The 11,281-nt window shown below is 41.9% G+C and overlaps 1 protein-coding gene across 1 annotated transcript in view; it reads left to right on the forward strand.

The window, feature by feature from the left end:
- The window catches only part of FARSB (phenylalanyl-tRNA synthetase subunit beta), a 71,814-nt gene extending 60,865 nt beyond the window's left edge, over nucleotides 1-10,949 (forward strand). Inside the window, exon 17 of the mRNA XM_019667826.1 lies at nucleotides 10,605-10,949. Within this exon, the coding sequence (XP_019523371.1) occupies nucleotides 10,605-10,756 (152 nt within the window). The 3' untranslated portion in view covers nucleotides 10,757-10,949. The remainder of the gene's footprint in view (nucleotides 1-10,604) is intronic.
- The last annotated feature ends 332 nt before the right edge of the window (nucleotides 10,950-11,281 follow it).

Below are 11,281 nucleotides of genomic sequence, written 5' to 3' on the forward strand. Positions count from 1 at the left end.
ACAGCTAAGATGATGAACAGCAGCTCGACCTGGAGCTGGGCTGCTGTGAGTCACCAGCGACAGTGTAGGCTGCAGCGGGGCTGCATTGGGCTGCCATGAGCTACATGAGTGGCTGGCAGCCAGCGTGAGTGGCTGGCAGCGGGCGAGAGCTGCTGTGAGTCGCAGTGAGTGGCCGACCAATGACCAGTGACCGATTACCTCACCCGGGAAGAGCACAATGATCATACCAACATGGGCCAGTGAAGTGACGTCCTCCACAACTAGACTGAAAAACAAAACAGCAATTTGTCTACCTGTCTCTTCCCCTCCAATTCCCCAATAAAATCTTTTTAAAAAGAAAAGAAAAGGGGAAAAGGCTTTTTAAGTCTTCAGAGACCTTTGTTGGTAGGGCGGTTCTTGTTCAATAGGCGTATATAGTAGGAGTTTTCTTGGAAGCGGGTGTTAACGTCAGGAATATATTTCTGGTCTCATCTTTCTGCTTCAGACCTGGACTCAGCTGTATCTCCAAGTGGCCATTGTTCCTTTTAATGGAAATCAAGCTGAGATCTCAGGCTGGGTGCTAGGGTTGCTCCTTGCTCCCGAGCAAGTCATTGTTCCTAGGACTGTTTAGTATTCAGAGCTGGGGAAACACTGTTTTTTAAAAGAAAACAGTTGAGTTCATATGGATGTTTCCTGTTTATATTCAGAATTAGAGGATTTTTACTTACTATCTTTGGCTTTAATATTTATAGCTCTTTACATTAGAAATCTTGATTCCTAGTAAATTTACATTATTTATTTGCTTGCTCTATCTTTTATCTTAGTTTCAAAATAATATCAGTATTATTACTAACAATGAGTATTAAAACAGTTTAAGCATTATCTTTAGTTCTTTTTGTACTTAGGATATATCCTACAAAATAAAGTATGTTTAGAGAATTCCAGCTGTCATCTCTGCTCCCTCCCTGCCTCTATAAGTTATTATTTTTATTAGTTTTTAGTTATTTTTCTATAATTTGTTTTTTTAAATATAAGTGGAGAATATTTATATTTATATTCCCCACTTTCTCAACTGAAGCACTGATACTTTATATACTGTTCTGTAAAATCTACACTGGAGATCACTCTAGCAGCAGATGGTTTTGACTTCTGCAGAGAATTCCATTGTATGGAGTATACGGTTTATTCAGCTAATTCACTATAGATGACATTTAGTCTGTTTCCAATCTTTTGCTGTTACAAATAATGCTATAATGAATTGCCTTGCACATATGTTGTTTGGTATTTTTCCTAGTGTATCTTTGGGACAGAATCCTAGAAGTGTGGGATTATTAGAACAAAGGGTAAATCCATATTTCACTAGATACTGCCAAACACCCCTCTGTAGAACTTGTGGTTCTAACATTATAGAAACCCAGCAGCAACTTTTATGTAAATGATAATAATACTTTTATATAAATGAGAGGAGGACAATTGAACTTCATTGAGGTCCCAGTTGTGGTTTTGATCGTGATGTGTTTGTTATTCTGCTTTACTTCGGTGTTGAATAGCTGTGCCTAATCTTCTCCTGTTTGAGAAATAAATGCTAATAGTCATGGGTGACTTGGGCAACCCATCCCCCCTGCCCCCCCACCAGCAGGTGGTTCAGGTGGGTTGTGAGTCCTGAACTTACTTTCCTGCAGAAGATGGATGACTGAATGTGGGGCCTGCGGCTGGTCTTCAGAGCCCCCGCCCCACCCCGTATCTTGCAGCCACTGCAGCCTTTTGTGTCTTAGCTGTTCTTCTACTCCTCCCCCTCGGGATCAAGTACTCTTTTTTTTCCCCCCCTCTGCCTTTTAAAAAAAATATTCCTTTTCAGGAAAGGATCTGACTTCAGTTTCAGTTGATACCTATCAGAATGAACTTAAAAGATGCTTTAATTTTTAGCCTTCTTTCTAATTGTGAAAGGAGGAAATTTTTGTCCCTTTATGAAAGTTTCAGGTATGAACACAAAGGATGAGGCAAATTGAGTGGACTAGAAAAGCCTGCCCACCCACTGAAACCACACCATGCTGACAGCCTTCCTCAAGTGGAAAGGGCATATTTAGGAAGAAGTGAAAGAAGAAACCTGGGGAACAACAGCAGTGCCCAATATAGTATTTGCAAATTCAGGCAGTAATTATTTACTTGCCTTACTTTATACGATAAAACAGGTGACTGTAGTTACAGTGTTCTTATTTCTTCTGAGCTATGCAGAAGCCCATAAAGAGCAGATTGATTAGAAACAGCAGATAAGAGAGGCCTTACTCTAAACGGCTCCAGGAGGTTGTGTAGGACTGCTTTTCAATGTGCTTAACTTTCATCAGGAGCTGTTACATAGTTTATCAGTCTTGCTATCGCAGCCACTGGACTTGGCACGCACCTTCCAGGAGAGAATTTTCCGGTCATTCTCTGAATCCTAAAAGCACCTAACTTGTTTGTGAATTGCATTCTCAGAACAAAGATTTCCTCTTGGAATTATTTTCCTAGGTTGCTTTGAGGCTTTTTTTTTTTGTTTCCCACCAGTGGAACTGAAAAAAAAAGGTGGTAGTTGGTACTCTGCAAGGGAAGGTATTTTTAAATCAGCATCGTTGCACAAGATGAGATCAGTATAATCTTAAATTTGTGGTTTGTTGGTACTACCATTGCTAGAAGTCCATTGTTTAACATTTTGATAGATAATGAGCTGTATATACAATCTCATGTTTTGTTTTTTTTTTACTTGTGTGGTACTACGTTTGGCAGAGGGAAAGAAACTAAGAAAGAGCATAAAAGAATATGTATGTTATAGAAGCCCGATTTATAATAGTGGATCATTGGAAACAACATCATAAAATGCTTTAAGAACCATTTGGCAAACTATGACTTATTAATATAATGGAATGTGATAAAAAAAATCTTTAGACATGTGAATATACACTAAGTTGAAAAAGCAGATCCCAAGATGGTACAGACACTAATTAAAATGATAGGGAAGAGTGCATTTTGTTAAACCTTAGGATGCATGATCAATTGTGATATAGTAAAAATTACCCTTCATGTCCGTCCTGTCGCTGTAGCCCATGTGATTTAGGACTTAATCCCTTCATGCCAGTTTCTTCATCTGTAAAACTGGACTGGCAACATCAGCCCTGTCCATACCACACAGTTCTTGGGAGACACAGATGTAAGAGTTTGGGAAAGCATTTTGGAATGGGTAAACTAGGGTAGATTTAACCAAATGTGTCCTTCAGGAAATTGGCATTAGATAGGAGTCACAGACTGGGGGTCAAGAAGACCTGGGTTGTAATCTTACCTCTGGTGTTACTTGGCTGTATGGTTTTCTTAACCTCTTTGGTATCCATTTGCTCATCTCTAAAAATAAAGGAATGGTCAAGATCGCCTCCAAGGTCATTTCCAGTTTTAAGATTTTGCAGGAGTTTAAATGCTTCAGAAGCAGTCTCTGCCATAGGTTCTAACATATCAACTCTTTTTCTTCACTTTTTTCCCCTTAAATTTTGCTTATATTTTAATTTTAAACAAAAAGTTTGCAAACCTGCAGCTTGACCAACTTTGGAAACCATTCTGTGCCTCAGGGCCACACACAGCCAGGTGCGGTGAAGGTGGCTTTCCTCACCTTTAGCTGCTCTGTAGCCTATACTGTTGCTTGCCTCAGGCCAAGCCCCTAATCTCCTTGTACTTCACGTTTTCCCATCTGTAACTTGCCTGTCCTTGGGGGCTCGGCCAGGGCTGGGACCAATGGAAGGAAGTGAGTAGAAAGCAATCGTTTTAACAGTCTCATCATTCGCTTCTTTTTCTTCTACACGCCCTACTTGTCAGCTGAAATCTAACTCTGAAATTAAAGCACATCTATCAAAATCAATTTTTGAAGTTATGTTTACTCCAAGTTCACCAAAGGTCTCAACTGAATAAATTAACGAATTGGGAAATTATAGACATAATCTCCTTTACTACAACATTTCTATTCTTTAATTAGCCTGACATCAGTCTCATTAGTTTTATTAATTTTTCACCCTAATTGTGGAGAAAGTAATCAGTTGCTCATATTTGGTTTGAGAAATAGGCCTTGTAAAGGTTTTGATCAGGTGAAAGGCTGGGAAAGTGTTTCACTGGTCCAGGAAGGCAGGGTGATCCTTATGTTTTATTTTTGAAGTTATTATTCTAAATCTGGCCTATGAATATTTTTACAACGTGAACATTTGTGGGGAAATGGTGTGTCAGACAAATGTGGGATGATGGCATTTTGGAATAGGAGTTTTCAAAACAAACCAGTAGACAGCGAGGGCACTTTTTAATTCTAGGTTTTACACGGGTTAACTTGAGAGTGATTTAAAATTGCAATTAGGTGGGTCCCTTTTAAATTCTGCTAACGTTCCTGACCTCCAGCTTTTGAAATATGAGTATGTATGAATATATGTGTGTGAGAGAGACACAGTTGTTAAAATTAGACTTTAAAATAGATCTTACAAATTGTTAAAAAGTGATAGCCATGGAAATAAGCTACAGATTTCTCTAAACAAAGTACAACCGGGAAATGTTGGAGTCACGATTTTAAATATTTAGTCATGAGGCGATTGTGCTGATCTGTTTACCAAAGCTTCTTTATTGAAGACGTTTTCCCGTTAGTTAGGAGACTAGGCAGTCTGAGCTTTGCTGATGACTTTTTGAGACTAAAGTCCTGCGTGATCCAGTGAGCACGGGCTCCCTCTCCGAGGGCGGCCGTGCTGTGGGGCTAAGGAGGTGCCAGCTCTCTCTCACATCCAGTTGCATTTGCTTTAAGAGTTAATGATGTCTGCAGGTGTGTTGGGATTAGCACTGTAAAGTTGTATAAGGGGTTTTTCTTTCTTTTGATCTTCAGAAAGCGATGAAAGATAGCCATTAAACTCAAGGGATTAGGTACCCTTTCTTTACAGACTTTAGGTACCATAAATATTTCACTTCAGATGTAAGGTGAAGAATTGTATACATCTGGGGGAAATGGGTGTTTTATATTACCAGTTAGAAATTATTCAGTCTCTACTTACCAATTAAATGAATTTTGCAGAGAAATTTTCTTCCACCCTCAAGTGTACAAGATCTGAAAAAAATGTGTGCTTACATTTGGGTAGCTATGCCAAGTTTTCCTCCTCATCTTCCTAAAGCCTTTCTTTTCTGTCTATATTGGGTTGTTGGAAAAGTCATGACACATTTTTGGAATGAAAAACATAGAAAAATACATCATGACTTTTCCGACAACCCAGTAGGTTAACGTCTTACCTCCACTGTGCCTTTTCCCCCTTGGGCTCTCCTTCATCGTGTCGTTCCATTGGTGCGCTCAAAAAACTGGCTGTGACACTTTGAGAACAAGTGCTTTAAAGAATGATACCATGCTCACATGTGTAAGAGTGTGTTCGGGTTTTTTTAAGCCTTATAGTTTGTCTTTTCTTTTAAATTAACATTATTTAGAAAAGGAAAGTGAGGTGGACGTGCTAGCAGCAGTTAGTTGTGGTGACTACATTCTCAGAAAACTGGAGAAAGTCCTACGAAGCAAATTCTGGCTTCAGCCCCATTCCACTTTTTTCCCTGTCACCTACTCTGTCAGTGTCACTCCAGAGGGAACACTGGGGATTTTTGTTGTTGCTGTTTTTGGTCCTTTGTGTGATTTCCTAGGATGGGTTATCGGCTCATAGAATGCATTATTTTACATATATATATATATATATATATATATATATATATATACACACACACACACACACACACACACACACACACACACACACACATACTAACTGTATCAGAAGTAGGGACTTGGGGAAGGAAAGGGTAGGATTTGGATAGATGCCGGCCCAAGTCAGCCTGTGAAATGATTATTCCATTCTCCCACCCCATATTATATAACCAGTCATTTAGAACATTTAAAATACATTCAGTTGGCCCAAGGGCTTTACTAAACCTATCATTCTGCATTTTCTATTTTGTCCCTGAATTTGGGTCCCTATATGGTTGTTTATTTTAAAGCTTATGATGATGGCTTCTGTTATTTGCTATAACATATGTGACATACAGACATTCCTTTTCCAATGTTCCCTGCCCTCCTTTTTATTTTGTTGTTTTTATGGTAGAAAATTTGGGCAATAAAGTACCAGATTGCAGGTAGTTACAACATGTGCGTTTGAACCCCAAAGCATGAATTAGTAATATGCAGAAAGGGAAAAGTACAATTGTATGAGTAGATGCATTTTAGAGATGGCCTAAATAAAGTACCAAATGAGTTAGTTGAGTATAATTCATGGTGGGGGGGGGGCTTAGATTAAGGAATTAAGAGTTTCATGCCTGATAACACCACTATGCTTTCACATTAGGGGTCTGCTCAGTTTCTGCCTTAAGCTCCCACTTCCGACGCTTCATGAAATTATAGGAATGACTCTGGAAAGCTTACCCAAACTTTCGTCCTGTAATATTACTTTAAAAGAAAGACGGGCAAAAAGAAACTGTGAAAGGTGTTTGGCAACGGAGCAAGCGAGGGAGCTCACAAACTCTTTGAAGGTCAATTAGCCAGAAAATGTGCTAACGACTGGGTGTTGGACTGGGTTCCTGGCCCAGGAATTACCCCCAAGCTCCTCAAAGTGGTCCAGCCTTTTGAGCACAGAGAGACAATTACAGACCTTGAGGAGATGCTACAAAAGCTTTAATTAAGGGGCTTACTTACACCCCACTACGTTTTGGAAATTAAATTCTTGTTTGTGCTTAACTGATGTTTCTTTTGTCTGGGCTTCCACATGTATTTCAACAGAGAGCACAACAGATTTCCCCCAAATCTGCTTCATGCTGGAAGCCGTTTCACTGTGACACGCTAGCCAAGCTGAGAGTTTAATCCGTGCAAAGTGGGCTGAGGGGCTTTTTGCTGGGGAGCATTTGGGGCACAGATTGAAAATTGTATTTATGCATCTTGGTACAGCAGTGTACCAGAGACTCTGTTTGGGCTTAGACATGTGGATAAAAGAAAAACTGTACCTTGTAGAATTTGAATATTAGATTTCCCATTCACAGAGCAACATGATTTTTCTTTTTTTTTTTTTAAAGATTTTTCTTTTATTGGGAATTGGGGGGATAAGAACAGCGGTGGGGAATTGGGGGAAGGGGAACAGACAAGTTGCTGTCGTTTTGTTCTTCAGTTCTAGCTGTGGAGGACGTTGCTTCACTGGCCCAAGTTGGCACCATCATTGCGCTCTTCCCAGGTGAGGCAGATCAGTCGCCTGTCTCTGGACGGCCGCTCACTGCGGCTGCTGGCCGCTCACGCTGGCTGCTGGCTACACACGGTAGCCCATGGCAACCCACTGCAACAGGGACTGCAGCCTACGCCGTCGCTGGCGACCCACAGCAGCCCAGCTCCAGGTTGAGCTGTTGTTCAGCATCTTAGCTGTGGAGGGCAGTGTCACTGGCCCTTATATGTGGGATCCGAACCGGGGCCGTCTGGCGTCCCAAGCCAGCTCTTAACCAATGCACCACTCGGCCGGCCCAACATGATTTTTCTTGAATTGGCGACTTCCTGTCTCTAGACACAGCAGGCTGCTCTTTCCCCAGAAATATGTTTTTGCTTGTTTGTGGATGAGACAAAAATCGCCTTTGGCTATCTATTATCTAGGTCTGAATTTTCATAAGCCTGGACCCATAGTTAGATTTCATTTAGATGTGACTTCGTTTCCTTCTGGCGAGACTCCGATTGAAGCTGCATCAGTTCTAGCTAGAGCATTATGGTCCCGTCGATCTGGCTGGTTCTGAGCTAAACTGCTCTCCTGCTGACAGGTGATGCTCTCATCTTCGAACTGGGGCCTAATTGCGGCCTTCGCGGGTGTGTTCTCGCTGTGTTGCTAGTGAAGCGGTTCTCTCTTGTCTGCCCTTCTTTGAAGCAAGTCACTTCTGCCTGCAAAGTTTGGTTTGATCCATAAAGGTTTCTAAAAACTGCTAAGAAACGCTGGTGTTTTGGTAATTTTAAACTTTCTTTCAGTATTTCTAGTTCACTTGCAACATCAATCAAGTGGTACATTTTTGGGTTTCTCTCAGTACCGTTTACAAACTTGAAGGCACTTTTGTGTGTCTCTCAATTTGTGTCTCGAGAAGAGAACTTCAGCCTTTTGCTCTTAGTGAAACAGAGGAGCCAATAAGAAAGCCCTAAGAAGTGTTTATATCACAATCTGACCTTGTTAGAAATGAAAAATAGCAAGAAAAGTTAAAATGGTCATCACAGGTTACTAAGTGTACAGTTTTCCATGAAGTGGAGCTTATAGAGAAATCCCACGATTGGGCTTAATGGTCGCACGTGGGTGGGAAGGAGAGGCCTGGAGTTGGATGAGCGGCCGAGGCCCCTGTGGGAGCAGCTCCTGTGCTGCGGGCGCCTTCTGACCCACGGGCAGTTCAGGGTGTGGCAGTGACCCGGATGGGCCCACATGCTGGGCTGAGAGCTTTGGATGTTTACGTCATTTAGAATAGTCTCATCGCTGAATATGTTTTAATCAGTGATTAATATGAATTTCAGTTCTCTTTTCTTTGGAAAGAAGGAAGATTATATTTAATGATAGGAATATTTTTGGTTGACTGAGTACCTAACCGGTTAATTAAACTAAAGCAAAGTTTGGTCCCACCTCCTGGAGAGGTGCGGCTGGCGTCATCATGCTTGCTAGCTGAAGAAGAATGTAATGGGATTTTGCTAAAAAGTGCTGATTCAAAAAGTTGTTTTATGAAGTAAAAAAATTCTCCGTTCTTATCTCTTAGGCTTTATTTTGCTAACACTGTCAGAACTAGCACATCTGGCTTAGATTCTGAAATAGTCTGGATTTATGCTTCAGTTAAAATGAATCCAATCAAATTGGAATGTGAAGATAGATAAAAGGAAGGATTTGGATACAATGAGGATTCTTAACATAGCAAGGTTATCAGCAAAGGTCCTGAAAACTTCCTTTCGGAATGGCCTTTAAAAAATGGGCTGGTGTCTTTTTCAGCTAGTTAGGTTATTCAGGTATGGCTCTGTACAGAGGGAGCCGGACGGAGGTGGTGGGTGATGGAATGAATGACTTCCCAGCAGTCTTTCCAGTTCTGTGACTCTTGGTTATACTGCTTAAGTCAATACTTGATCCAAACTTCACTTACTAGTCATTTGAGGTTTGGAGGGGGGAATGGGCTTGTCTTTCAAGTTAGGTTTTCACTTTGATAGAATTAAAATATGCTGTCTTTATCAGATTTCATGATATTCATATCAGGCTCTACATTATCAGTCCAGTTTGGTTTCTGTATTATTTTGAATCCCCTCCCCTCCCCTCTGCACATAACCAAATAATTATGACCTTCAGATGCAGCTCAGTGAAATTCTTGCTTTAATAAACAGTGAAGCAGAATTTAGTTTAGAGCGAATAATGTGAAAAACAGACCACGTCACATTTCATCCAGGTTGCTTTGGGATTATTTAAGAATGACAGTTAAAACTGTTTTTCAGGAATATAAACAAACATCCTTCTGTACTGGTCGGGAAATACGTGTAATGGTCCTATGTCTCTGCGGTATTATTGGTGCTAACCTGCCAGGAGCCCCCCCACCCCCACCCTCCTTCCCCTGCTGTATTTCTTCGTGATGCTGACCTTGGAGCCATTAGTAGAGACTCAGCAGTTTACTCCTTCATAAATAATGCAGCCTTCGAAATGGCAGGCTGGAGGCCTGCGGCCCAGGCCCGCTGCGTATTTATAGTTCGTGCCAGTAAACGTTTGGGTTGTCAGTCAGGAGCCGTGGGCCTGATCGTTTTTCAAGCTGGTGGTGAGAGAAATGAGTCAGCATTTTTGTTAACTTTGGTGGAGTACTGAGCGTGGAGAAACTCCCGTGGTACTGGTACTTCAGAGAACGTGGAGCCGGCCTGTATGTTTGCTTGTGTTCAGCTGTTTAAACCTCAAGAACTGTTCCTGGTTTGGTAAGACCTATCCATGCAAATGAAGAGAGCTTTCTGCTGTCTTGAAGTAAATCAGGGGTCAGCTCAGAGTTCTCTGGGGCTGGCCTTTGTGGTGGCTCCACAGTAGATGCTCAGAGCTGCTTAGAAAGCTCCTGTTTCGACAAGAATGTGGGTTGCGTTCTGGTGACAAAGCTGATGGTGTGCAGCTTGTGTTTCTCTGTGTAGCCGGCAGAAAAGAGAGGAGGGATGTTTTGAATTGTCCATGGATTCAGTGGAGATGTTTTATCCAGCAAGGATTATGATGGAAAAACCTGTTCCGAAACAGGTTTTTCCATGCAAAGGTCATCGGTTTTACATCTCATTTTCTAGGACCAGTTCTACCTACGTCTGACCACAGTTCCCCGGAGACTTCTCCCAATGGGGCCCCTGCAGCCTCCTTCGTCCTTTCTGCCTGGACCCCTGTGATAAAAACACAGGGCCCTGACTTTCATAGTTGCCCCCAACCTTTTCCTTTGAAGAGTTTCATGGTGTATTATCAAATACTTCTTTTTAAGACTAGAAAGTGTATGTAACTTTAGCCAGTGGTTTAAAGAACAGTTATTTTTAAAGTAGACTGGTGAGCGTTTAGTGTTAAATGTCTGCAGATATTTTTGCCAGGAGAAGCATTGATTTTTCTCTCACTGTGTTCCAGGCCCTGCTTTCTTCCCCGGGCGATGTGCTGAGATCTTTGCCAGGGGTCAGAGCGTCGGGAAGCTGGGGGTCCTTCACCCCGATGTTATCACCAAGTTTGAGCTGACCATGCCCTGCTCCTCCCTGGAAATCAATATTGAGCCCTTTTTGTGAAGACAGGTCTCTGTCGTGTGGTTCCCTCCCCGCGTGTCCCTTTGTTCTCCCACCCCCTCCACCCCCCCCACCCCGTGTCCTTCGTTCGTTCCCCACTGGGAACACGATTTGTGCTTTAATAAAGCAGAGAGTACTGTCTGGTTCTGTGGGTAGATACCGCCGTCCCCCGTATTAGGCCAGCTTGTGCAGATACGAATGTGGTGCCTGGGTCAAGCTTCCTTGTCTGGTGAAAGCCCAGTGGGGTGCCAGAGAAATGCATCCCCTTCTGATAATTAGGGACACTCCAAGCACCACACACTGATTCCTCCTACAGAGCAGGATCCCATTCCTTTCCTACGGATGAGACAAGATGGCTGATTAGCGTGCACACTGCAGTAGTGCGACCTAAGGAAGGATTTTAGTTTTTATTTCCTACATTTGACATGTGTTCATCATTGGGAAACAATAAAATCGTATTTTGGAAACCTTTCAGAAGCATTGATAGTCTAGTATTGGGTTGTCGGAAAAGTCATGACACATTTTTGC

The sequence above is a fragment of the Hipposideros armiger genome, unplaced genomic scaffold (genome assembly GCF_001890085.2).
Source record: "Hipposideros armiger isolate ML-2016 unplaced genomic scaffold, ASM189008v1 scaffold_507, whole genome shotgun sequence".
Lineage (NCBI taxonomy): Eukaryota > Metazoa > Chordata > Mammalia > Chiroptera > Hipposideridae > Hipposideros > Hipposideros armiger.